At 53.8% G+C, this 23,826-nt stretch overlaps 9 protein-coding genes across 9 annotated transcripts; 5 read left to right on the top strand and 4 right to left on the bottom strand.

Annotated features, from left to right (window-relative positions):
• Positions 1 to 310: 310 nt before the first annotated feature.
• Positions 311 to 4,897, bottom strand: INS49_013514 (uncharacterized protein; the record flags this gene model as incomplete). Its single annotated transcript, XM_043174213.1, has 2 exons — positions 311 to 2,096; positions 2,160 to 4,897. 2 exons carry the CDS (start codon positions 4,895 to 4,897, stop codon positions 311 to 313), a joined length of 4,524 nt encoding a protein of 1,507 aa, XP_043021158.1.
• Positions 4,898 to 6,841: 1,944 nt separating this feature from the next.
• Positions 6,842 to 7,621, top strand: INS49_013513 (uncharacterized protein; the record flags this gene model as incomplete). Its single annotated transcript, XM_043174212.1, has 2 exons — positions 6,842 to 7,100; positions 7,218 to 7,621. 2 exons carry the CDS (start codon positions 6,842 to 6,844, stop codon positions 7,619 to 7,621), a joined length of 663 nt encoding a protein of 220 aa, XP_043021157.1.
• Positions 7,622 to 8,157: 536 nt separating this feature from the next.
• INS49_013512 (uncharacterized protein) lies at positions 8,158 to 8,925 on the bottom strand (the record flags this gene model as incomplete). The annotated part of the gene is made up of 1 exon (XM_043174211.1): positions 8,158 to 8,925. The coding sequence occupies one exon, from the start codon at positions 8,923 to 8,925 to the stop codon at positions 8,158 to 8,160; it is 768 nt and encodes a 255-aa protein (XP_043021156.1).
• Positions 8,926 to 9,604: 679 nt separating this feature from the next.
• Positions 9,605 to 10,441, top strand: INS49_013511 (uncharacterized protein; the record flags this gene model as incomplete). The annotated part of the gene is made up of 2 exons (XM_043174210.1): positions 9,605 to 9,722; positions 9,795 to 10,441. The coding sequence occupies 2 exons, from the start codon at positions 9,605 to 9,607 to the stop codon at positions 10,439 to 10,441; spliced, it is 765 nt and encodes a 254-aa protein (XP_043021155.1).
• Positions 10,442 to 11,867: 1,426 nt separating this feature from the next.
• Positions 11,868 to 13,061, top strand: INS49_013510 (uncharacterized protein; the record flags this gene model as incomplete). The annotated part of the gene is made up of 3 exons (XM_043174209.1): positions 11,868 to 12,014; positions 12,096 to 12,157; positions 12,230 to 13,061. 3 exons carry the CDS (start codon positions 11,868 to 11,870, stop codon positions 13,059 to 13,061), a joined length of 1,041 nt encoding a protein of 346 aa, XP_043021154.1.
• A 1,177-nt stretch (positions 13,062 to 14,238) lies between these two features.
• Positions 14,239 to 15,365, top strand: INS49_013509 (uncharacterized protein; the record flags this gene model as incomplete). The annotated part of the gene is made up of 2 exons (XM_043174208.1): positions 14,239 to 14,443; positions 14,506 to 15,365. The coding sequence occupies 2 exons, from the start codon at positions 14,239 to 14,241 to the stop codon at positions 15,363 to 15,365; spliced, it is 1,065 nt and encodes a 354-aa protein (XP_043021153.1).
• Positions 15,366 to 16,708: 1,343 nt separating this feature from the next.
• On the top strand, positions 16,709 to 17,284 carry INS49_013508 (uncharacterized protein; the record flags this gene model as incomplete). Its single annotated transcript, XM_043174207.1, has 1 exon — positions 16,709 to 17,284. The coding sequence occupies one exon, from the start codon at positions 16,709 to 16,711 to the stop codon at positions 17,282 to 17,284; it is 576 nt and encodes a 191-aa protein (XP_043021152.1).
• Positions 17,285 to 19,168: 1,884 nt separating this feature from the next.
• Positions 19,169 to 20,542, bottom strand: INS49_013507 (uncharacterized protein; the record flags this gene model as incomplete). Its single annotated transcript, XM_043174206.1, has 1 exon — positions 19,169 to 20,542. One exon carries the CDS (start codon positions 20,540 to 20,542, stop codon positions 19,169 to 19,171), a length of 1,374 nt encoding a protein of 457 aa, XP_043021151.1.
• Positions 20,543 to 22,372: 1,830 nt separating this feature from the next.
• On the bottom strand, positions 22,373 to 23,203 carry INS49_013506 (uncharacterized protein; the record flags this gene model as incomplete). The annotated part of the gene is made up of 4 exons (XM_043174205.1): positions 22,373 to 22,411; positions 22,456 to 22,465; positions 22,575 to 22,901; positions 22,965 to 23,203. 4 exons carry the CDS (start codon positions 23,201 to 23,203, stop codon positions 22,373 to 22,375), a joined length of 615 nt encoding a protein of 204 aa, XP_043021150.1.
• Positions 23,204 to 23,826: the final 623 nt, after the last annotated feature.

The raw sequence follows: 23,826 nt of genomic DNA, 5'->3' as shown, positions 1-23,826 counted from the left end.
GTGTATCTAAAAAAGGTTGGATTTGATATTAATACCCCAAGGTCTTGATAACTTTTGTTTATAACTTTGGAAATAGAGGCTTTTGTCGGTGAATGAGCCAGATTTTAAATTGGAGTGGTGTTTTGATTGTATCATACCTATGCAGTTAACAATATAGACTGCCTGCTGGCTTCACCTCATGGCACTCCATCCAAGCTATGATTTGTGTAAATATTACATCAAGTGATTGACGTGGAATTTAAGTATTCCTAACACTCTAATTCTAACGATTACAATATCCAAATGTAGATGATAAATGATTTACTCCTCCTCAGTTCTTCTTGGCCTTGAGCTTCGCCAGACTGCCCTTGAGGGGATTCTTGCCTCTGAACTTCAGGAAGGTCGCAAAGTAGACCACTGCGAAGTTGAAGACGATAAAGCCACAGACAATCCCAAAGTTTCGCCAAATGTGGGAATAATACACGCTGAACCCCCTGCCAAACTCGTCACCGGTAGCATACTGGCAGTACTCACACAGGCCGCTGCCGTCGATGGCATCCTGGACGTACCCGCCAGCCTGGCTGATATACCCACCCGCGTATTCCATGCAGGTCTGCCCGGGGGGCGGGGAGAACCTCGCGAACTCGTTGTCCGCACACCGAACAGGCTGGTCGTGCAGCGCGACGGCCAGGAAGGCCTCGAGCAGGTAGTGGAACGGGGTGAGCCAGTACATCCAGCTGCGCCAGAAGTAAGGGAGCTGCTGGGCGGGGACGACGACGCCGCAGAAGCTGACCACGAAGAGGAAGAACACCGGCACGAGCAGGCTTGCCAGGAGCTCGTTGGGGCTGAAGGAGGCGATGGCCTGGCCGAAGCCGACGTAGTACAGCTCGAAGAGGAGGACGCACAGCAGGGTGAAGCCCGAGGGGAACCCCTGGTACGTGGGCCTCCAGCCCATGATCCCCCACCACCAGCAGTTGAAGTACACCGCGCCGGCGAAGAGGGACCAGGGGATCTCGGCGATGACGGCCCCCGTGGTCCAGGCGAACCACGAGTAGATCTTTGCGTTGTTCTCGCGCGACTGGAAGATGTTGCGGCTGGCGAGGAAGACGGGCTGGAGCTGCTGGATCAGGGGGGGCGAGATGGTCAGGGTCATGAAGATGGAGAAGAGCCGGCTCTGCATGTCGATGTTGCTGTAGCCCAGCTTGTAGAAGGTGAAGCAGTTGAAGAGGCCCGTGAAGATGTGCAGGATAAGCTTGCCCATGATGTAGTTGGGCTTGCGCCAGTAGCTGACAAACGCCCGCTTCACGACGGCGTTGATCTGCGTCGTCAGGGGCATCGCGTACTCGCGGTCGTCCTGGATGTTCTTGGAGTGCTCGACGTTGCGGCGTTTTTCGTTCAGCTCGTTGATCTCGCGGGATTGCGCCTCGTATTGCTTGGAGGCGGCCCATGTGTCGCCCCAGTCCTGGCCCTTGTAGTCTGGGTTGCCCGCGCCGATCACGTCCAGCATCCACTCGGCTGGGTTGGCGTCGGGGGGACAGTGGTGGCCGCCGTTGGACTCGAAGTATTTGATGAGCGTCTGGCTGTCCTTGCCCAGCTCGCCCGCGTACACGACGCGACCGCCGGACTTGAGCAGGATGAGCTCGTCGAAGTTCTCGAATAGGACGGCGGATGGCTGGTGGATGGTGCAGAGGATGGCTTGGCCCGCGTCGGCTAGCTTGCGCAGGAATCTGACAATGTTGAACGCCGCGCCGGAGTCGAGGCCGGATGTGGGCTCGTCGAGGAAGAGCAAGAGCTCCGGCTTGGAGGAAAGCTCGACTCCAATGGTGAGTCGCTTTCTCTGTTCAGGGTTGAGGCCTTCTCCGACCTGTCCAATGGTGGCGCCAGCGATATCGTGCATCTCGAGGAGGTCGATGATTGTCTCGCAATAGGCGTACTTTTCTTCGGTTGAAACCTCTCGGGGCTGACGGAGGAGAGCTGAGAATTGCAGTGCTTCCCGCACCGTGGCAGTGGGTTCGTGGATGTCCATTTGCTCGGCGAAACCGGTAGCGCGCTGGAATGACTTGGGTAGCTTTCTGCCATCAACCAGGAAGTCTCCAGTCACAACGCCAAAGGTGATTCTAGACGCATGTTAGTATAACAAAATTCACTCAAAACATTGGAGTTAAAGTAGGTAGGCCCACCTTTGAGCCAAAGTGTTTAGCAATGTGGTCTTGCCAGCGCCAGAAGCACCCATCAATGCAGTGAGACGACCCGGTCGAACGCAGCCCGAAACGCCATTGAGAAGCTTCCTCTCGCCACCTTGGAACGGGATTGTGTAGTTGACATCCTGGAACGTGAAGATCGTCTCGTTCTTAGCCACATTCTGCATGGCTTTCTTGTCCTTCTCCTCCCGCTCCTTGACCACGTCAGCCTCAGAGCCCGAACTCGGGCTGCCCTTGACGGCGCCCGACTCCTCGTCCGACATATTTCCCTTCCGACCGCCGGTCTCGATAGACTCCTTGACAGAGTTGGGGACTTGGCCGCGCTTGAAGACAGTGACGGCAGCCCCTCCCGCGTTGGGCTTCATGACCTCCATCCCGATGGCGGTGACGACGAGGAAGAGTGCAAAGAAGGCCCAGATGATGCCGAAGTTGCGCCACAGGTGGGACCGCGAGTACTGGAAGCTCTCCTGGATGTAGTTGGCGCCAGACACGACGGTAGAGCCGGGCGTCGACCCCCGGACGGCGCAGGATTGGTACTGAGGCTGTGCGCCAGGCCCCTGCGGCACCAGATAGGGCGGCACGCAGTCCATCTCCAGGTTGTAGAACTCGTTCGACATCAGGGCCTCGAAGCCGTACTGGATCCAGTCGAGCCAGCGCAGCCAGCCGAACCAGACGCGCATCGACGCTGGTGGGATCAGGTAGCCTGTGTACACGATCAGGATCTGGATGAAGACTCCGGTGACCTTGGTGGCGTCGTCAAGTGTTTTGGCGACGGCTGATACCGCGCGGAAGAAGGCGTATGTGGCCATGGTAACCGTGAAGAGGATGAGTATAGAGATAAAGAACTGAGATGCTGTAGCGGCGAGGCCTGACATCCAGTAGATGATTACGTCGAATATGAACACCTGTGTGAAGATCAGAGGGATGTCCACCACTGTCTGGGCGAGAGCGTAGGCAGAAGGGCGGTAGAAGGAGAAGTTCTTGTGCTTGAGGAGGATGGGCTTGGACTCAAAGGCAGCAGTCTGCTCCGCGAGTGCGAGAAGGGCGTTGAATAGAAGGATGAAGAAGAGAACACCGCCTCGGGTGAAGGCTCCTGCGGTGTTGTCTGGCTGCTGGAAGAACAGGGACCCAACGATCAAACCTTGGAAGACAATGCCGCCCCATTTTCCGAACAGTGAAGCCTTGTCTCCGAGCAAGACAAGGAATTGTCGCTTGGTAAGAGCGAGGACCTGCTGGTAGAATGAGATGGTGTAGTTCTTCTTCTTGCTCGCCTTGGTCGAGTTCTGGCTGATCTGTCGCTGCTGTTCCGCGGTCTTCGCCTCAAAGTCTTCCATGTCTGCAAGGTTGTTCTTGTATGCTTCGCTCTTCTTGTACACGGCGGCAAAGTCTGCAGCCGAACGAGGAATGCGATCCTCCCAGCCGGGGCGAACGCTGCGCTCGTGTGGGTCCACAACAGAAGTTAGGAAGTCCGCCGTGGTCCATCGCGCCGGGCAGTCGAAGCCGAGGTCTTGGAAGTACTTCTTGGCGTTGTCCGAGGGACCAAAGTACAAACATTGGCCCTGGTCGATGACCAGGACCTTGTCAACGAGGTTGTAAAGGCTTTCACCAGCCTGATATAGCGAGACTGCAGTTGAGACCCCAGCCATGTTGGTCAATGCTCGCAAGGCCTGCACGTATTCGACCGCCGTGGCTGCATCGAGACCCTTCGAGGAATTGTCCCAGCCTTGAACGCTGGCTCGAGTGATGAGCGCCTCGGCAATACTGACACGCTTGCGCTCACCACCAGACACTCCGCGAACATGCTCGTTGCCGACCTTGGTGTCCAGTGTGTGTTCGATCCAGAGAAGCTTCGTTGCCACGCGCAAAAACTCCTTGACGTAGTCCTCTCTGGTCTCACCCTCCAGCCGAGACTCCTTGCCTGGTGTCCTCGTCCGCAAAGCAAAAGTCAGGGTGCGTCGGACCGAGAGTGTGGCGTAGTGGAGGTCGTCTTCCGGGTTATAGATTATCTCTCCTCGGAAGTCTTTGGCCATGGTCTTCGCATCAGTCCCGCCATAGGTCACATCACCAAGAACATCGACATAACCCGCGCGCTGGTTACAAAAGGTTTTGAGAAAAGTCGAACATCCCGACCCAGGACGGCCGAGCACGAGCAGCATTTCACCGGGGCGCACGCAGCCATTGAAGTCGCTGAGGATCTCCCGCACGGGTGGCTTCCCCGTCGCAGCCTTGGGCCCTTTCGTGACCAGATTCTTCAAAAACCTCGGCAGGCCCATGAAGAGGTCACCCACGGTGGGCTGCAGGCTGGCGCCGAGCCCTGCACCCTTGACGGTGAGATTCCGGAAGACGACGCCCGAGTGCCGTGTTTTTTCCTCCTCGCTCTGCTCCTGCCGGGCCTTGCCAAACATGCGCGACATCAACCTTTCGATCTCGTGGTCCTCGTCCTCCGTGTCGGCAGCTGAGGTCCCGGTACGGCGGCGCGACAGGGCGCGGAACAGGTCGTCCTCGGTCTGTATATTGCTCCTTCTCTGTTGCAGGGGTGGCCGGGAGTCTGCCTCAGTCTTCATGGGCGCGAAGTGCGCCTCGTCCTCAGCATGGTCGGAGTCGGATGGGTTCGATATCCTCAGGGACGATTCTCGCTCCCGATCATCAATTACCCCCGAGGCCCCTGGCACGGTCGGGCCCTGGGATGGAAACAGAGTGTTATCTGAGGACGGCATGCTTCTGTCGCTGGGTGTCCTGTCCTCGTGGCCAAGCCTCGAGGAAGAACTGGCCTGCGGGTTCCTTGACATTGTTTCTGAGCCGTTTTGGGGTTTTCGTGGATCAGCAGCACTCAGGGGGAAGTGACGTTGAGGTGCGTCAGCGGGCGCATCTTTAAGAGGCGTCTCTGGAAACCCTCCAGGTATATCTTCTGGCGTCGGACCTCCGACCATGTCTGCTTACAAGATGTTGCACAAAGATTGTCATCTACGAAAGTGGACCTCAGAAAGTGAAACCAGTAATAAAATTGGGGTATGGACCATGCGTGTAGAAAAAGAAATCTTCAAGGGACATGTTGCGAGGACCCACTGTGGGTGATGACGACGGAATTAGCAAGACGTTGTGTTCGGATCCGGCCTTGTTGCGGTAGCGGTAGCCTCCTCTGGGCGGTGACCTCGGACGGCGGATGGTCTTTGGTCCATAGCGACTGGCATCGGGATTTAGGGAAGTGCGAGGGACTCGCTGAAAACCGATGTCCAGTTCGGCCTAGGGGTGATTTGTCCGACTTTTGGGCCTATTCCACCGCTTGATGTCTACAACAGAGGCCAGAGAGGCAAGGCATCATCCCGGTTCGCCCAGCGGATCCACAAAAAAAAAAAACAAAAAGCACAGTTCAACGGCGGTCGTCACTCATACGCATGGGGCGAGACCTGCCCAGGCAGCCAAGTGTGTGTGGGAGGCATTGACTCAGATGCAGACCATTCCCGCCAAGAGGGCTGGAAGCTCGATCCAATGTCTGATCGACAAGTCAAGTGCGTAGTACTGACTGAGCCCGTCCGATATGCCCTGCCAGCCCTGCCTCGAACAAAGGCGAGCTGGTCAGATGGTTGACGTCACCCTAACGTTGGGGGCGATGCACACATGCAAATGAAAACGGCCCGTTCCACTCTACCTGCACGGCAATCATTTTCTGCTGAGTGAGCCACGGTAGGCTACTACCTAGCAGGCATAGGTGCAGAGGCGCTGCCCTCCAATGTAAATTGCACTATCACTCGGATTGGATCCCGCCCTGTCGGGACCGATGGGGCCGCTCTGAGTCAGCACAAGTCTTGCATGAGATAAGAGTTCGGACGGCCGAGTATCCATGCGGGATCAAATTCTCGGAAACAAGACAGCTGAAGCTGAATTAAGCCTTTTCCATCCACTATGGTCTCCACTATGCCAACCACTTCCTTGGCAATTAATAGATCGACACTACAAAAGCAGAATCCTGCGTACTGAAGTCGTGATTTTTAATGTTGCATCGATGTTGTGAGGAACCCCGGCCTTCCAGGCCAGAGAATCACTCGACACAGAGCATCGCAATCACTCGCCGAAATTGCATGCCAGCAGCACAGCACCGATAGGTACGCATCAAGGAGGTGGTGCTTAATGTGGCGCAGGAACTCGTGTTTCATTACAACGACTTGCATCTCATCGACAGGCTGGATGGGGTGAATGCTGGTCGGAACAAGGTTCACCTGTGGGAAACAAGCCTGTGTACTCCGTGGGTCACACCCTAGACGGAGATTCGGATTACGGTCGCGGCTCTCCTCTTCTAGTGCTTACGCAACAGCGATCGAGGTCAAAAGCCTACAGGCACGAAGAGACCGGGCTTTGTGTGCTTATGTGGTCGATGGTGCACCTCTTCTGGGGCGCCCAAAGCTGACTACGTGTTCACGCGGGATTTCCTCGACAACAACCGGTGTGTAGTTTGTCCTCTATGTTCAATAATGAGGTGCTAAAACGATACTAGCATCAATTTGATGCATACCCTGTGGACCAAGATCTTCGGCTACACCGTCCACCCGAAGATTCCCACCGACCGCCCCGGCCTGCGAGTGGTAGACGTTGGCACAGGCACAGGGCAGGTCCATGCCCCAGGTTCTCGGCCCTACGGGCTTCTCTAGCAGATTAACACCTTGATGACAAGCATCTGGCTCTTCGATGTACGTGAGTTGGTCGACCAATCGGCTCGTCTGGAGGGTTTCGATATCTCGTTTGACGCCGCACCTCCTACGGAGACATTGCCGCCCAACGTGTCATTCAGGCACTGGGATGTGAACCAAGAATTACCAGAAGACCTTGTGGGGGCATTCGATATTGTCCACGTGCGCTTCTTTGCGTTCGTTCTGATGAACGACCAGGTCCAGCCCGTTGTGGAGCGCCTCTTTAGAATGCTTAGTACGTCCGTGAAGTTGATGATACACCCTAGAAGTCCTCGTCTGCCCGTCAGATCGACTCTATTTCTTATTCTTTTTTTTTTTTTTCATTTTTTTTTTCTGACGATAAATGAACCAGAACCCGGCGGGTATCTCCAGTGGGGCGATCCAGACTTCCAGTCAGTCCGTTTCGACAAGACGAACCCCGAGGTCAAAGGAGAGGCCATGGCAGAGATGTTCAAGTTGCTATCTGTGCAGGACCCACGCTTCAAGCCAACCTGGGTCACGAAGCTGCCAGATATATTTGCTGCCGCAGGATTCACGGAGACTGAGGTTGACAAGAACGACTGCCCACCGCACATGGCATTTATTCTGCACGAGTGTGGGCTGATGATTCACGAGCTCATTTATCGTAAAAACAAGAACGAAAAGATGCAGAAGGAGCTGGGCCGTCTGCTTCCTCTAGCTGTGGAAGAGGCAAGGAACGGGGTTTACACGACCGCGGTGCGCTGGACTGTGATTGGAAAGAAGCCCGAGGCCTGAACTGCGAGCTGAGATAGTTCAGGACATACGCGTATCGTACATGCAGCTAGAAATTAACCATCGCGTTATATTTGCCCAGGCAGTGAGATACAAGCATCAACAAATCGCCCATACAGTTCCGAAGTGGTCCTTCCCTGTCCAGGCCGCGTATCACAGGCAGTGCAGCTGACCGTAGGCTCGAATTTAAGGGAGCAAGATCCGGCGGAATTACTGTCTCGAGGTAATGAGAGTTTGGAAAATTTCATTATTATGACTTCCATCGATCGAGCCGGTCGCTCTTTTGTTATATACGAAAGCCGAATGTTGTCACTAGCTTAATAATTAAACACCACGCTCCATGGCGCGGGTGCGCGTCGCCTGCCTATTTTACTCCCGAACGAGCCGGGATGTGAGCTGGTAGTTGAGGAGTCTGCCACACTCGTCCACGCTCACACGGTTTAGTCAGATCTTCTATCAGCAGTCGCAGCGGGTGGACATCCCCCATCACCGGCGGAGTTCGTCCCTGCATCCGGCAGGCCTAGGCCCAGGGCGCCGGCTCAGCCTTCACTCACGACCTCATCCTCATCATTGTCTGAAATGAAAATCGACTCCTGGGCCCGCCCATCTCGCAAGCGAGCTCCTCTCCCCTGCTGGGGTCCCGGCTGAGCACTCCGACCAAGTCCGGCGCGCGGTGGTGATGCCTGCGCTGCGGTGGCTGCGGCCTCCGCCGCGACCTCCACCGCGATCTGCCTTGGCCTCGCCCGGGCCTTCCTCCCAGGCTGGAAGTCTGGGTTCTCCTGCATGACTCTCCTATGGAAGAACTCGCCAAACTTCCTCCTGAACTCTGGATCCTCCCCGGCGATCCTCTCGCACGCGTCCGCGTACCGCGCGACCAGCCCGCCCTCTGGGCCCTGCCCAGGCTCCCGCACGTATCTGGCGTCGCGCCAGCCGCCCGTCAGCACCCATCTCTTGAGGGCGTTCTCGCCCTGGAGCTTCTCTGCCGCGGTCACATTGACCCTCGTGGGGTTGTGCGCTGCCCCCGGGTGGGCGTCTCGAAGGTGGCGGCGCAGAGAGGGCTGGTCGCGGAAGACGGTGCCGCACATGCTTCCTGTGCCGTCGATCTCGACTTCGCAGACGCCCGTGTTGACTTTGGAGACTGTCACCGGGGGGAAGGCTGGGGCCTGAGTGGCACTAGCGGTTGCGTTTGCGTTGGCTAGCTGTTGCTGGTGCCAGTAGGGGACCGGCCCATGGTGGTAGCCGAATGAGGAGGGGTTTGCAGCGCGCCAGGCGACTTCGTCGTTCTCAAAGTCGAGGCGTCTGAGCATGGCACTTGCGGAATTCAAATTGATTATGTAATTGTTTATGCCCGGGTGACTGTTGCTGTAGGTATTTGCTGTCGACACGCGGAAGGCAGCTGGGTAGGCTCGAACGCCCACCACTCCAACCTCTCATTTTGGTGATAATTTTGAAACCGGAAGATCTGTGCGACGGAGTATTATTAGTCCGGGAATATTTATGAGCATATGCTGAGCATATGCTGTACCAGAAATTGAAGTGTGATGTTGTTGTAGAAATCGATGCTCTTTGTCTGTGATGGCGACGATATGCGGACCAATCACTGTTTGGGGAAGCTCAACTTTTATGTTTCAAGTGCAAGGGCCATAGCTGGCTGTTGTGTCTCTGGAACATTATTCTTCACAGAAGACCAAATTAACAAATTTATGTCTTCCGCCCACATGATACGGAAGCTTTGTAATTTGCAGCTAACGACCGTCGAAGAGCTCGCATTCATTTCAACCAGTCAAGACAGTTAGGCCACTTCGTGAAGGACCAAACATTTCATGTGCATCCATGGAATTGGAGGAACCGGATCAGGGTTAGGGTATCTACAGGGCCCCTGTACCACAGGTGCCACAGCTCAGACGGCAATGCTTCCATTAAATATTTCTCGGCGGCACCCTACTTGTAAGACTACGTACAGGATACCGGACAGCAGCTGTCATCATGTCCCAGAGCCAGGAACCGTCGCCGTTGCCTTCCAATGTCCCAACGATCCTGATCACCGGCGCCTTCTCCGGTCTCGGCCGCGCCTTCTTCGAGCACTTCGCCACAGGATCACGCAGTGAGTCGTCCCATGGTGAGGCACAAGACTTCAAAGTCGTCGGCATAGACAGGCAGCCATGGCTAGACTAAGACGGGAAGCCCCAAACCAGCCACGTCCACGGGCCCCGATCCGTCTACGTACAGGCGGACATCACCTCGCCCCGCCCCGAGCTCGAGGCCCTCTTGCGCAAGTGGATAGGCGAGGAGTCCCCGCTGCCCCTCGTCGTCCACAGCGCCGGCGTGCGCGGCCTGGTCCCCGGCGTGGAGCTCCGCAAGTCGGACGACGTCGCGGCGGCCGAGACGCTGGACGTCATGGACGCGGCGACGATGATGGGCACGTTCGAGGTCAACGTCGTGGGCACCTTCAACGTCCTCACCGCCGTGCTGCCGCGCCTGCGGCTGGCTGCGGCGCGGGGGCTCAGGCCCAGGGTGGCGGTCATGGCGACGCGCAACGGGAGCATCGCTGCCAACGACAAGGGGGGTGCTTATGCGTACCGCGCGAGCAAGGCGGCTCTGAATGCCGTGGTGAAGAGCATGAGTATTGATGTTCCAGAGGTATGCTTCGGGCTCCTTCATCCTGGAAGGGTTGAGACGGGTTTGGTCGGCGTTAAGGAGGACGGTGCGATAACTTGTGAGGAGAGCTTGGAGACCATGTTGCCGGTGCTGGACCGGTTGGGAGGAGGTCACTTGGCCAGTGGCTGCTTCGTGGATCGCTTTGGCGTCACAATCCCATGGTAGATTGATTTCTAGCCGCTTCATCATCATTGCCGTAAAGACTTGCTTTTTTGTAAGTAGTCCAAAGTCCCAGCCTCTTTTGAGTATGAATAAACATTTTGCACATGAGAACTACTGGTTGTCTTCATAGAACCACACTTGAGCACCCCCTTTTGGTATCCCAAGGCTTCGGATAGTTAGAGCCAGGATCCGGATGCGCTTACAAGCTGCACATGTATGCCTCGAAGGACTCATAGGTTATATTAAGCAGCGGTTGTAATGTCTAGCACTCCACCTCCTACGCTTCGGTCTGAAAAGGCCATGCACAACAGGGTTCAAATAGCCACTGGTCCTCAGAGCAATGTAATTATGGGTTCTTTCCAAGGTTTCTACATAAACACACGCAGTAATACGATGAAAGTTTGTTGTTCCTTACCCGCTAGCGCGTTTGTACCTCAAATTGCAAGTTGTCCACTCGTTGTACAAGTAGGTGTTTAGATGTTGTTCAACATAAGACATGTGTTCATTGGAAATATTTTCCTACTGTCTTTGGGCCACCTTGAACCTGGAATGCGGCAATAAACGGCGCTCCGGCCCCAGTCCCTGAGCCCGGCTGCCGTGATTCGATGACCTTCCGGGCAAAGGCAGAGAGTACTGAGTAATCAGGATTTACAATGGAATATCGTGATCGTTAAGTTTAAGAAATTGGCAGTCCTTTTGTTCCTTGTTCATATTTTCACTCGATGTGTTATTGGTTATCAAGTATACAATGACCCCTGTTGGGAGAGAATGAATGGCTACCTACCTAGGTAGGTAGATAGCTTAATTAGTGATATGTCAAGGTGCCCTTCCCATTCATTGTACAGGAGCAGACCAGGCTGGTTGTTACACAGAATCTTCGGAGCGGCTCACTTGGGATACCTCAACCTCTCTGATTACCGGTGGCTTCTTGGACTATATACAACTTCACGATAACACACTGCTTTGCTAGACCATGCCTTCCCCAGACCTCGTCCTCTCTCCTCCTAAGTGACCTCGTTGCCAGCCATACAACGTCAAGCTGTTAATAAGCCATGTCATCATCACGACTTCATTTTGTTGAGGACAGAGGCCAGTGTGCTGGTACACTGTGCCCCGCTCACATGGACATCAGACGAACTGGCCCAATTTCCTAAATTATCCGTTTTGTGCGCTGCTGGCTTGGGTCAACCCTCCCTGTTCACTCCGCTGCCCTCCGGCCATCCCTCCGGAGCATCGGAGCCGGGTTCCGGCGGGGTGTTCGGGTCCGAGCGCCTCATTGAGTAGTCGGCCCACATCTTGGAGGGCGCTTATGGGCTGCAGCCTTGCCCAGCCTTGTCTCTCCTCGTCTCGTCACCATCTGGGGAACAACATTTGGCGTTAGCCACCAACCAACGTGCAACCTTCTTGCAACCTTCTGCCACGCGCAACGATGGCTGACACCGACGATACTGTTGCCGACGACGGCCAGCCTATTGCGATCACCGCAAACACCATCGCTGGACCTTGCCCACCCCAGATGGCTGTCGACGTGGTTGCTCACGAGGGCGGCGAGACCAACAACGCTGAGGGCACGAAGGTAAGCCCACAGCCCACCACGCGTGGCGTTCCTCCATCTTGATGTCTTGGTGATCTCGCGTCTAACATCGCTCCATTACAGGATCGCAATGCCTCTCAGAGAACTTTCAAAGATCCCCCGGCTGCCCAGAAGAGTCGTCTACTGTAAGTTGAGAGTACCCAACCATATCGTGGATCTCCTGTGAAATAAGTCACTCAATGCTGATGGCTCTTTAGGACCATCGCGCCCGAGATTCGAAACATGATCTTCAAGCTCTGCCTGTGTCACCCAGAGGACATTGCCGGCAAGATGGACTTGAAGCTGAAGGAGAAGAACGTCGAGACCTTTTCGATGGCGTCGTACTACCCCAGGGGAGTTGCCCGTCCGAAACTCCAAGAAGCATATGAGTTCAGCATCTCCAGTAGTACCAAGAAGTCCGTCAAGAAGCACAGCCTCCGAAACCTCGCCCTCATGCGAACCTGCCAGACCATCTACAATGAAGCCTCTCTGGTCTTTTGGGGCCAGAGATTCACCTTCAGAACCATCTTGCAGCTGCAGAACTTTCTGCTGTCTCCGCATGTGCGTCATGACCTGGTTCGAGACGTCAAGATCTGGAAGATGGACTATGACATTGGCGTCAATTACATGCCAGCCACCTGTGCCCTCCTTTCCGACAAGTTGACAGGCTTAGAGGTCTTTGATGTTGATATGGGCCACATGCGCTGGGAGGAATTCATCAGCAGGACGAGGCACGATGGAGGATTTCAGGACGATGAGCACATCAAGAACGCAGCAAAGAATCTCGGCTTCGGCATCTACTCATGCATGCACCCTTGGGTGACCAAGGTGGTGCGCGAGCAGGGCATCGACAAATTGATGACTATTCTCCAGATAGTCAGAGAGTCTGATCCGATCGACCCACACGGCACGACCGGCGGAAACAAGAGGGTCTTCTTTGACTTTCGAGGCCGTGGCCAGCTGACTGCGAGCCAGCGGGCGATGGCGGACGCTGTCACCGCCGAGGAGATTGTCAGACTGGTCGATGGCTATGAGAAGAACCTTTTTTGAGTGCAACCTAGGGCACTGACTGCCTAGGCGTCCAACATTTTGATAAGGTCTGTAGGTTTCGCCATGGACTCAATGATGAGTTGGAGGGTCTGACTACCTAGGCTGTGCATTTCAGCTTGGTCTCTCGCAGCAGAGGCCGCTTTTACTGCAGTCACCCCATCGTCTGGTACACACAACGAATCAGAATAGCACTCAGCACTTCGTAGAAACTTTCGATTCTTTTGTAATGAATCAAGTCCCTCTGATACTAGTGTGCTTTGTTAAAATGGCAAGCATGTGATCACTTAAGGGGGCTGGATACCAGACTCTCCCCCGGCACTCAACCAGTAGTTTTGCGTCTCTGTATGCATGTGGTCAGTCATGTAGCACCTCTTCAGCCGAAATGGGTAAACGGCCACCGTTGACAGGCATTGAGAAGCGCGTTAGTCTGTGCCCCTCTTGAGGAGGTCCAAGGGACGGCCCGCTGCGGAAGCTGCACCTAGCTTCCGAAACTCAGCACCACAGCGGTCACTCTTAAAAGAATCCTCCACTACGTTGGCTTGATTCCAAACTCCCCGTGGGCAGGTGAGATGCCCTGCCACTCGCGCCGGGCGGAGGCAAGATGATTCATGCAGGTCTTATCAGTAACGAGAATGTGATTGGCCACCAACGTCTCCAGATTCCGAGGTCGCAGGGCAGCTGGGCAAGCTCCAGCAGCTTTCTCCAACCGCGATCCACTGACCAAAGCCCTTGTGCTGGACCTGGGCATCCCATACTTATCAACCACTCTCACCCTGGACCCTTGTGCTTGCCTTTCGTTTGGGCAGAAAGGCCTCGCGCGGTGAATCTTAATCTTCACAGTCAGGCACAGCCGCCCGGGATCAGGCCCTCTGTGATTGATTGCCCGTGACGTGGCTGGTCCTTGCAGCCACGACAGACCAAAGTCAGTCAGAGAGGCTCACCGTCCGTCCATAAAACCTTGCTTCGGGGATCGTCACGGCTCCTGGTTGCTCACTTTGGGAACTATATCATGGCATCATTGCTCACCTCGATTCATGCATCATGGCGCTGTGGCAGAATAAAAATGTCTCCTCTCTTGGGAGGACCGCCTTCCCAACCTGCTTGTCGCAGGAACATCAACCCCACCACATTCAGACCAAACTCTAGACCCCAATCGAATTCAGCGAAACCACTAAAGATGGGCTCAGTTCCGGATACGAAAGCCAATGTCCTCCTAGTCGGCTCAGGTGGAGTCGGCACCATGGCAGCTTACGCGCTTGAGAAGGGAGGCAAGGCCAGTGTGACAGCAGTCCTGAGATCCAATTACAAGGCCGTCAATGAGGATGGCTTTCACATCAATTCTATCCAGCATGGCAACATCAAGAACTGGAAGCCAAGTACTAGTGAGCCTTTCCTGCGTTCTTCTGTATGAACAACCTGGAGCTCCAGCTGACCAAGTGAGCAGTTCGAAACACGATTCCAAATGTCACCGACGAGGACCTACACTACAACTATGTAGTCATAACCACCAAAAACATCGCCGATGTCCCTCCCGCCATGACGGATGTCATCGCTCCAGCCGTCACCCCTGGACTAACCAACATCCTACTCTTACAAAACGGCCTCAACATCGAACGCCCTTTCACCAAGGCCTTCCCAACCAATCCCATCCTGTCAGGCATAACAGTCATCGGCGCATCGGAGAACCCCCCCGGCACCATCAAGCACGACAACTTCGACATCTCCTACATCGGTCCATTCGACAACCCCAACATCAAGAATGAGGTACCTGAGGCCGCAGCCCGCTCATTCGTGGAGCTCTACGACGCGTGCTCCGCGGTCAAGTGCACCTACGACAGCGACGTGAAATTCAGCCGGTGGCGGAAGCTCCTCTACAACGCGAGCTTCAACACGGTGGCGACGATCCTGCGCATGGACGTGTCGCGCATGCGCGCCAGCGAGCACGTCGTCGACGAACTGATCCGCCCGCTCATGCTGGAGATCGTGGCCACGGCGGCCGCGAAGGGGGTGGTGCTGCCGCTGGAGGAGGTGGAGAAGATCATCACGGTGGATTTGTACGAGAGCTTCTTCCTGCCGAGCATGGCGCAGGACATCAAGAAGGGGAACTTCACCGAGTTTGAGAACGTCGTCGGGGAGCCGCTGAGGGAGGCCGAGGAGCTGGGCGTGCCTACCCCCACGCTCAAGGTTGTTTATGGGCTGTTGAAGGGCTTGCAATTCCAGACTAAGGAGGCGAAGGGCTTGGTCGAGGTGCCGAAGGAGAGCTCACCTGCAATGAAGTACGGTGATAAGAATCAGACATGGTGATGTGTGCTATGGTGGGGTTTGTTTTGGTCGACATAGACTTGTTGATAGACCAGCGATGAGCTGAATGCATCCACGTGCATTTTTCCTATAAAGTTCTGCGAAAGGTCCTACCGGTGAGGTGCTGATGAAGCTCCAGCATTGATCGGCAAACGTGGAAATGCTCGCAGGCGTCCTCTAATCTTCAACAAATCGGCCACACATTTAACAGGTGTCCCGAATCGTGAGACCCCATGCTACCCCTTGGTCTGACTCCGAGGTACACTCGTGAACCGTCTGATTATTGGACACCACCCATATATTAGCACTGAAGTTTCTGATGTTATCCAGCTGCATCCCAATTGATGATTTGAAAGAAAATGAACATGCCTGTCCTTTTTGACATAACCCATCCTGGTGCCTCACTTCATCAAAGCCAAGTAGGTAGTGATAAGTAGCGGATCAGACGGCGCCCTGCTTAGTCGCGTTGCTGCTGCGGAGTACTTACTCAACGTCCACTACATCGACCAAGCACATAGCCGTGGTCAATACCGGAGTGTCATGTTCGAAACTAGTACGTAATTTATACTTGGCTCGAGCGGAGGCAAGTCGACGAGAAGACGATGAGGGCCTTGGAGTTGGGCAAAGAAATGAGCATGACTAACAACGAGCTGCGGAAATCAGGTGTATGGAATGTAGAGACATTTCAGCCGATGCGGAGAAGCCGTCGATTCACATGGGCCAATTTGAATTAGAATGTGACTTACTAGAGCCGTAGGCGCCGACGGTTCATAGGAATTTAGCCTTGGCAGGCATGGATGAGTACTGACAAGGCGCCGTTGACGCGTTAGACTTCGTGCGATCCACGGCACGTTACCGCAAACAAGATCTTCCATCGAGTCGATATTTATTAATCTACTTGTGTTTTCAAGAAAGCCGACTGAGTGCCGAATGCGCTTGAACGATTCCTTCGCACTTCCGAGAAGTCTCATCACGCTAGGCATCCTTACGTCAATTGACTCTGAACGCGATGCGCGCTAGGGAAGAATTACGGAGTCCGGCACGTGTTCGGTTCAAGTGTTTTCGAACGGACCAGGAATGTATTGGCTCAGGTCGGACGTCGGTCTCCTTCTGAATTCGTCTTACCGTCGTGTCGAGCACAGAGGCCGATCAACTTGCCACTTTGTGGCCCTCATTCGCGGCGAAATGCTACGAGGAATAACTTTATGAATATATATAGAGCCTCTCCTCTGGACTTGAGTTTGTTCCGCTGCTCCACCTGAACATCCTTCCTCACCAGCTAATTCAATTATCTCATTTCAACTTTAGGCATTCTCAGCCAGCACAAAAGCTATCCTTGCAACAAGATGCGCCACACGCTTTCAATTCTCGCCGTTCTCGCAAGCACTGCTCTCGCAGGCGATATTCAAGCCCGAGATGCGTGCGTTGATGCGTGCAACAACGCGTGGGACACATGCCGTGCGAAGCCTGACGCGAACCGTGCCTCGTGTGCTGCAGACTTCGCTGGCTGCGTCGGGTACAACCCCTTCGAATCAGGATCTTTCGTTCCACCCACCACTTGTGTGACCACCACCAGTTCCACCCCGGCCCCATCAGCTCCTCCCGCCCGCCCCTGCGTGACGGCTTGCAACAATGCCTACGACACTTGCCGCTCCAAGCCTGACGCCAACCGTGCCGGGTGTGCTGCCGACTACGCTGGCTGCCTTGGGTACAACCCCTTTGAATCAGGATCTCTGATCACGCCCACTGCCTGCGCTGGGGCCTCGATCCTGCCCACGATGGTTTCGCCAAATGCCACCAGCTCGAAGAACATGAACCCCCCGCCCGCCGCCACTACGAAGCCGGTACAAGTTGCCGGGGCTGGAAATATGAAGCCTGCTATGGCGCTGCTTGCGGGCGTGGGAGCAGTGGCGCTTCTCTAGACTGTACGGGCTTGGATTTGGGCGTTTCCAAGGAGAATTCGAGACGTTTCCTTCGGGTCCATAGGGCTGCGTTCGAGACGCGTTCATAAAACGTTCTGATTCTGGCACATTTTACTGCCTTTGTATACCTATCTTCAATACTTGTACTACAGAAGTTCGAGGCAGTATAAGCATCAGGTCAACATCAGATTGTAATGTACATGATAGTGATAGAAGAACTATATACGGATGAAATGGTTTCCGCCTCAGGCTAGTTGAGTATGCCGTAACCTCGTTGCTCGCAAACTCAATCTCTCTATACTTCAGGTCTCAGGCATCCCCGAGGCGCTCATTTTTCCTCTTTCCTGTTCCAAATCTACCAAGTAGTGAGTTCTTCTCCAGTGGAACGACAGACCTTTCCCCTGCGACTTTGTCGACCTGTTTTTATTTGGACTGTCTGAATGCAGTCTGAGTAAGTCTTTCTGATCTTCTTTATCTCCAATGCGGTGATGGTGGGCTTCTGTAGATAGTGTGGAGTGTGTTGACCTATGATATTCGTGGCCCACAAATCAATGCCATGACATCGTAGTAGGAGAGCACAGCCGACGTCATACCATCAGATCTATGATTGTTGTATAATATTTACTTTCCGTGCTCCTTCTCCATGAATCCTAGTGAAGGGTAATGTAGAACTCAAAGAGATAAGCAAAAGCGTACAACACCGAGTGTTACCTGGTCGTCACTACTTCAATCACTGATCCAGTGAATATCAGCTTATTTGTACAGATAAATGCCAATATCATGCTCGCGAATTCTGATGCACATCGGAAAGATGGCTCGGATGGACTTCCACAAAAGTCCGCAAATCGCCCGGCGTCGCGTTGGGAAGTCTGGACAGGGTCAGCACGAGGCCCACACAACGCCATTTATATGGAGAAATTCGCTTATTCAGCGGGAAGCACTTCAGTACAAAATGCCTGGGCCATCATCGACAAAAATGTATGGTCGCTGCCTTGTCACGCAAAATCAAACCTCTTCATCCATGCATCCAGTTTGTCGGCTGCCGTCCTATGCTCAACTGCCCTGTCCACAATGCCCTCCCGTTCACAAGCCGATCGATCGGTCCACGAACTTCCCCTCTCTGTTATCGTCACGCCCCCCAGTCGGACCTATTGTTCTTCTGAATATCATTTCGATTCCCCCTGAAGCCGACAAAGCAGCCTTCTTAGAGACTTGGCCTCGCTCTGCTGAAGTTCTTAAGAAAGCCCCTGGTTACACATCAACACAACTTCACAACTCTATTGGGGAGGGCAACTTCATAGTCAACTACGCCGTATGGGAGACCAATGAAGATTTGAAAAAAGGCTTGGCTCTGCCAGAGTTCTTGGAAGTGTGCGAGGACTTCCCGGATGGTACTGAGTTCAGAGCCGCTGTTCTGCAGAAGGCTTCGGTAAAGGATGTTTGTGTGGGTCCCTAGAAACAAGTTCCACATACCATACATATACGAATAACTCGACCCTCAGTACCATGAAACACGTGACCAAATAGAGACCATTTGAGATTAATCCCTTCGAAAAGAGAGACGTTGAATTATCGTCACCTCCAAGTCGAATGAATTTGGACAAGCCTTCTCTGATTGAGTGCGTGGCATTTGCCTCCCAACAATTATCAGGTCGCCGTGAGGTCACATACCTAAGTGGCCTTTGGCGACATATCCTCCCGGCATGTCCTTTTTAGGCCATAAGAGACACAATAATCATCCCCTCCACATGGGTACCGTGCACCATTACGGTCATCGACACACTATCACACACACATACCGCCTCTGGGATCTGGATATATACAGTCTCCATCAAACGGTGTCCGAACCTTCAGTATAGTATCAGTATAGGGATCCCCATTGAATTATACCATATAGATATCATCCATTATGACGCTACTCAGTCTCTTTTTCCAAATGTCCTTCCTTCCTGCATCATCTCCGGGAGGCTTATGCCTAACCGGGGTCGTCACATTTGAGCGAAAGAGGGAATCCGCAAACGACATCGAAGGGGATTTGAGGCCATAGTCTGGTGTCTCCCGTCGAAAGGTCTCCCCGTACCTGCTTACACGAAAAGCGAGCTGATAGTACTCGAATTCTCCAGGGTTGACAAACTTCTTGACGAGACCACAGCGGACCCATTTTCTTAGTCCCCCGGTGCTCTTTGAACTGGAAGAAGGCCGCAGGAGGAGCCCAAGGATGGTCCCATGTCGCGGATGGCATTGGAGGAGCACGGCTCGGACGTAGTCCTTCTTTGTAGACGCAACACGAGCGGCCGATTCGAGTTCTTCGCTATTATCCCAAGCCACGTCCACTCTGGCATCCTTATATCCAGTCGGGAAAAGAACAGCTTGAAGAGTGTGACCATGCGTGGAGCTGGAAGAAGTAGCTGGAGGAATGAAGGTCATCGGAACCAGGGCCCCGCGGAGGTGAAGGGTGCACTGGTCCAAGCTTGTGGCGCGACCGAACTTGTCCAGGCCAGAACTTTCTAGGTTGATGAGTTTGACGGGCAGCATCGACCTGTCCTCAGTCCTCTGGTATTTAATCGGACCGTTATAGCTGGCACAGGACCACGAAGGCATTGGATGGGTTGTTGGGAACCGAGACGATGGAAACGAAGCATCAGGTCTGGCCCGGCCTTCCCAGAGGAGTTGGCGCCATATTTCGTGAGACCAGATAACCGAATGATATGTGGCCTCCCTCAAGACCTCCGGGAAGCAGGATTGGTAGGCGGATGCTAGTCCTGCGATTGCTACCAGACGGTCATCAGGGCGTGTAGCTGAGGTGTTTGTGTACGACTCAAGTATGTTCATCCATCCAACTACGACGCTCACAGGAGTGACCATGGAATTGAGGGAACTCATTTCTCTCCTGAGACTGGAGAAGGATTTCTCGACAGAACTCGCAGTGTGGAATTGTTGGATGCTTTCCGGGAAGGTTTGGGAGAACGTGCCGCCAGAGCAAGACCACCACATCTGCTCCGTTGTGCAGAAGAGGTTTGCAGGGGCCAGAAGGACTTCCTGATAAACCCAAGCCCGAGACAAGAGCTCGGAAAAGATGATCTCGCTCTCGAATTCTTGCTTCGGCAGCCCGACCCTTCTGCCCGTATGTATCGAGCCCCCTCTAGTCGGTAGTACTGGAAGCAGAGTGTCTCTTTGTGCCGGAAATAAGTCCCCGTCAGAATTCTGACAGTCCACGGCTGTGATGTTAAAGACCCCGCCGGCGTAGACGTCGCCCATCTTCCCTGCTTCAACCTCCCAGTCTGCGTCTGAGTCCTGGAATATGCACAAAGAGTCGATCCATATATAGTATTGCAATTTCAATTGTTGCACAATTCGTATGGCGTCGATAAATACCTTCGGAAGTGATGCGATCGGGACACCTGCCTCAAGTCTCGTGAGTGAGAAGGTTGCTTGTGGATCCCTGGTCAGTTTCGGTGGATTGGGGGAGCCCCATCTGTGACTGAGTGTGACATAGGAATATCGAGAGGAGTTATCCAAGGTAACAAGCTTTACAGTGGTGTTGCGATCAGGATCCAAGAACAGGAGACGAGACGGCTGGAGACGCCGTCTATCGCCACCCGGTTGAGATCGGTATTGCTGACAGGCTTTGTGAGACTTGCTCAGGCATTTAGTCTGCCAAGTGGTGATGGTACTGAGGCATCTTTCCTGGCCTGGATTGGGAACAATGGAGTACTTGACGGAGCGTACTAGTTTCCAAGTGGGATCATTAGTGCTTCTCGTCTGGAGAAGATTTCAAATTGAGATGCATCCCGCGAGCGGCGAAGGGGCTGTGTTTTGGCAGGTGTAATGCTGTGAATCCACGTACAGTCCAGCAGCCGCAGATCAAGTAGCACCGGTCCATCCCCTCTGGCATCCTGTGCGGAGCCTTGGAGCCCGATCAAAATCCAGTCGACCATATCTCTGAAATAGAACGCTGCATCACCTTGTCCCAGTAGGTGTCCTTCCTGGGATCTCCACGCCGCAGAGTAGCGGGACCATCTCTTGTGTAGTATATTACACAGTCGGCATCCCGCTTCCACTGACTTCATTAGGTTCTCGACAGACACGTGATGCTCGTAGGTGAGTCGTTGAGCCGGCCCGTATCTGCCAAGGAGGCGTTTCGGTTGGGATGTATCGAAAATAATCACACATTGATCGCATAGTTTGGTTGCACGACGAAGATCATACAATTCCTGAGCTGACCGGTCGCCAGGAGATTGTTGCGTGTTGTTGTTTCTGATCACGTCCATTCTTTCAACCTGGTGTTTCGAAGTCAGAATCGTCTCCCCTGGGTTCAGGATGGACGTTCGGAAAGGTGAAGCCTTTGGCCGGATCAAGGTGGTCAGCTTGCAGCTTTGTGGCGTCGTGCAGCTGATGTGCCCCCCACCCGGAGCTGCATATGCAGCTAAAACCGTGGCATTCTGTACAATGTCAAGCTACGAAATAGAACCGTTGGCAAGGCCGCAAGCCAGTGGGTATCGCTTTAATATTCGACCCCACTTTCCATATCCCAGGGCCCACTCACACGCCTTCAACAGTACTAGGCGGCTAGGTACGTGACTGCACGTCTGCCTCAGCACGCAAACGACGGCAACGAAGATATCTAGGCAATCTGAGGCCACACCTCAGCACCCAAAGTGGCTCCCGCCAGCTTGTCAAACATGTCAGAACATTTGGCGCGGCCTTACCTCACGCCCTGCACCCAAATTTTCGTCATCTGGCACCAAGATTGACCTTGGCGGTCACAAAGCAAGGGCCTCGACGCGGTGCGCTGTTCACGGACCCCTTATGCAGCACCTTGAAAGGTACAAAGGAAACATCATATCTCAGAACCTTATATCGAGGGGATTCGTAGATGACGGCATCAAACCGCGCAGAACGAGTCTTCGACGCGCCACTGGAACCTGCTGGTAAAGAAAGACGGCGTCGCAGACAATGCGGATGTTGCGCATGTATTGGATCCGAAGTGGGTTGACCTCCAACTTGCTAGGAGATGGAAGGAGGAATGCCTCTCGTTTAATCGTGATCAATGTTCGAATCCGATCAAAATTTTCGACCTAGGGAATCTCACATGTACTTCTCTGAACCGGCGTGCCAGCGCTTACACTAACAAACAATATAAGAACACCCGCTAGATATGCAGTACTCACATAGAATTTTCTACATGCAGAAAGGAACATGATTCAGAATCTTTCATATTGAATTTCGGTAAACATATGTACCTGCGTTCTAGCAAGCACAAATGTTAGGATCACAGCCTCCCCCACACGTAGTGCCACAGCCCTTCACAAAGCTTGGTGTCTGAACCTGGATCTGGAGTTGCCCAGCATGGTTCGTGCTGCCACCGATCGTCTTGCTGATCTGGTATGTCGCCCATTGAAATGTGTTGTTGCCTGCCCACACATCGTATACGTCCTCCTTGATCGCGGTCCACACGTTTGAAATATCCGCGCCTGTATCAACCCAAGTGGCCGTTGTGTTTGGGGTAACGGACGTGTACACAAGGTAGAAAGCAAAAGTTCCCGCGTCGGGATAGCTCAAGTACAGCGCACCGTAGCCCGATACGTTCCCGCCGCCAGGGGTGCCCTCATCGTACCTACAAAACAGTCAATTGTGATCATGTACATGTGTAGTAGAGGTCAGAGTCTGCAGGACTTACAGGCGCGGGAAGATGCCGTCAAACTGGTCCAGGCTTGTTTCGAGGTCGGCTGTTGGCAGGTCGGGGCACTGCGCCGTTGTCCCGTCTGAGTACCATGTGTAGGAAGTCCCGTCTTCGGCTCCGGTGACTGTTCCGGAAGATCTCTTGGTCGGTAGGTGGGCGTATCCCTGCCCAAGTACTGAGGCAGAAGCTAGGGCGGCAGCCGAGACTGCCAATGTCATGATTTTGGAGAAGGCCATGGCTTTGGGATTGCTGAAAGGAATATGGGGGCGGATGAGAGGCCTGTGAACAATATCTGAAAAATGCCAAGCAAGGGAAATTCGAGGGTCTTTTATAGATTTGATTCTTCTGATGTCACTTACTGAAGGTTGTCGGCTTTCTCGGTTCAGTTTTACTTGCACTATTGTATTACTACGTCGTATATGCCGTCTTGCATTTAGGCATGTCCATCCTTCGGAGCTCAAGATAGCCAATCACAAGCGCACACCAGCAGCATTCACGGAGAATTAATCATCTAAACGCAGGGCGGCCGGAACTCGGCTGAAGAGTACTGGTGCTTCCGCGCCCGACCTGGACTGCGCACAGCGGCGCGATACGAGAAAGTGGCTGCTGGCGTGGGATCTGCAGTCGCACCAGTTTCTACTGCTCTCTTCCGGCCCTAGGCTAGCTTAAAATTCCTCTCGCTTAGATGCAGCAGCGTTACTGGGTAAGCGCTAAGCAATGGTTTCCAGAGGTAGTCAGGGGACGGGAGGGATAGCTTCGTCGAGCGTTGGGGGCAAATTTGAAAAAGCCATCTACGTGCAACCGCGATTCGAGGAGATATGACGAAGCAAAAAGTAGTCTTCTTAACGTGGACTCTCCG

Source organism: Diaporthe citri, assembly GCF_014595645.1.
Source record: "Diaporthe citri strain NFHF-8-4 chromosome Unknown scaffold_7, whole genome shotgun sequence".
NCBI lineage: Eukaryota > Fungi > Ascomycota > Sordariomycetes > Diaporthales > Diaporthaceae > Diaporthe > Diaporthe citri.
This window is presented reverse-complemented; position numbering and strand designations above follow the sequence as displayed.